At 39.2% G+C, this 2,383-nt stretch overlaps 1 protein-coding gene across 1 annotated transcript in view; it reads left to right on the plus strand.

The window, feature by feature from the left end:
• Positions 1–2,094, plus strand: part of LOC109379014 (cytochrome P450 3A12-like) — a 37,266-nt gene extending 35,172 nt beyond the window's left edge. Inside the window, exon 7 of the mRNA XM_019635303.1 lies at positions 1,993–2,094. Coding sequence (XP_019490848.1) covers positions 1,993–2,079 — 87 coding nt within the window. The 3' untranslated portion in view covers positions 2,080–2,094. The remainder of the gene's footprint in view (positions 1–1,992) is intronic.
• Positions 2,095–2,383: the final 289 nt, after the last annotated feature.

A 2,383-nucleotide genomic window follows, 5' to 3' on the forward strand; every position in this document is an offset into this window, starting at 1 on the left:
TTGTGATTCAATAGTTCTAGTGTGGAGTTCGAGATTTTGTATTTCTAATAACCTCTCAGATGTGGCTGATGCTGCATGGACCATACTTTGAGTCACAAGAGTTTATCTGTAGCCCAATGTTGTTTTCTTAAGTTCCTGCAAACATGTTTAGATACAAGATCCTTTAATTTTCCCCTGCATAAGCCTTAGTATTGCAAATTCTTTCAAAGTTTTCCAAGTGTATTTTAGCCAGAAAAATTTAAATTTTCCTGAGGAAGAAGGGCACTCCATATCACTTGTAGCTAAACTACTTTTTGGGTTCTTCAAGGAACATACTGATCACACTGTGTGTTGCACAAAAATGCTATGTCTGAAATTACACATCTGTGTTAGTAGTGAGAATGGCATAACCCAGAGCAGATAGCCAAGAATAGTATAGCCCTTGGGAAAAGCTAGATTAAGATAATTTTGCCTTTTTCTGGCTCTGTAAGATGCACATCAGTGTGCAAACCACTCCCAGTTTGACTCTGAATTGCTTTTCCAATTTTCCCCCTAAGCTTTGGGAGTTTCATTTAGATTTTTCATTATTGAAACTGTGATAATGTACATTGACCTGCTTTATGTAAAGTGTCTTTCCTCTCCGTTTAGGTTTGTCTGATCTGGAGCTCGTGGCCCAATCTATTATCTTTATTTTTGCTGGTTATGAGACCACTAGTACTTCTCTTTCCTTCCTTATGTATATTTTGGCCACTCACCCTGATGTGCAGCAGAAACTACAGGAGGAGATTGATACAACTTTCCCAAATAAGGTGAGTAGATGATACCTGGAGAGGGAGGGAGGAAGAGAAGCCTTAGCAAGAATGCCTCTTAACTGTTTCCTAGAATTTTTGCAAAGGGTGTAAGCATCAATTCTTTCCATGGCACTATTTAAGAAGGATCTAAAAAGACAAAAAAAAGGGGGGTGGGGAACATAGGTATGTATGCTTTTCACATATATATAAGACCTTTAAAAAAACTGCTTGTTATGGCATATCAGTTATCTGTTACCATAATAATGCCAAGTAAAAATAAAAAAGCCTCAGTGAATATTAACAATAAGCATTTATTGCACATGTCTCTNAAAAAAAGAAAGAAAGTAAAGGTTTAGGAAGGAAATAAGAAAATGAGTCAGAGAGATAGTATTTATAATGTAATAATAGACCCAACAATTAGTATGTCACTGCATGAATGTTATTGAGATAAAAAATATACTACTTCCCTTCAATAAATTGTTAAAGGAAAGAATTACTGTTTAAAAATTATTTCTCTGGTATTATAATTTCCCCAAGTATTACAGTGGCAAAGAATCACATCAACACTAAACCTTAGTTTACACATTGTGCAATGGAAAGTCCCATGAATTTCCACCTGATGGAATACAATTTATGTTAAATTTGAGCCTGCTAGAGACTGGAAAAGGCAGTAGTCTTCCCTGGGCATTGAAGCTTTGCCTTAATGGGCCTGGAGGCCAGCACTAGAATGTCTGCAGTTCAGGGGGACAGGGCTGGGTACTCAAGGATGTCACTGAAGTTTGTTCAGAGTTCTGGGAGGGTGGGGCATTTGAAGCTGCTCATGGAAAAGCTGCCAATGAACTCTGCAAGTGTCAGAGTTTTAATCTATGTGGCCATTCATTAAAGATTAAGGCTGGAGGAAAAAAAAGGATTGAAGTCAGTGACTTTTTTTTCTGAGCAAGCAGACATGATAGGAGAGGGAGCAGGCAAGTCTTCTGTGAGAAAGCTGTGTTTAAAACCAGAGAAGTTGAAGATCAGAGACAGTGAAAACCAAATAGCAGTTGGACATGATGGCTGGATTTCATTTGCAGATAGATGTTTTTATTTACTGATGACTCAGGCAGCACTAGTCAAACTTCTGGACAGGCCATACTCTCAGGGAAGAGGTTAAGTGCTGCACTCATGATTTTTTCTGACTTCACTAGTGACTTTCTGTCATTGAAATTTCCCCTTCTGCTTCCAGCACCGTGTGGATTTTCTTCAGCTGATGATTAACTCCCAGAATTCCAAAGAAATGGACACCCATAAAGGTAACCAAAGCAAGCTTTAGAGGGCCAGTGACGGGGAAGCTCAGAGGTAGGGAGTTGGTTCTGAAAATGTGCAGGAAGATTCCCAGGCAGATAAGAATTTCTGCCCAATTGAAGAGAGGCATTGCCTACATTCAGAGATAGAACGTAGGCAATGGCACTTTCTAGAAGTATGCAGACATGACTTTGTTCAAAGCTCAACTGGCAACCATAAATATATTACGCCCAAAAGTCAGTCAGTGGCCTGTAGATCACCTACATCAGAACCTCTGGGGAGCTTGTTTGCAATGTCCATTCTCCCTCCTCATAAACCCCACTGAATCAGAG

This window comes from Hipposideros armiger, unplaced genomic scaffold (assembly GCF_001890085.2).
Source record: "Hipposideros armiger isolate ML-2016 unplaced genomic scaffold, ASM189008v1 scaffold_21, whole genome shotgun sequence".
Classification (NCBI taxonomy): Eukaryota; Metazoa; Chordata; class Mammalia; order Chiroptera; family Hipposideridae; genus Hipposideros; species Hipposideros armiger.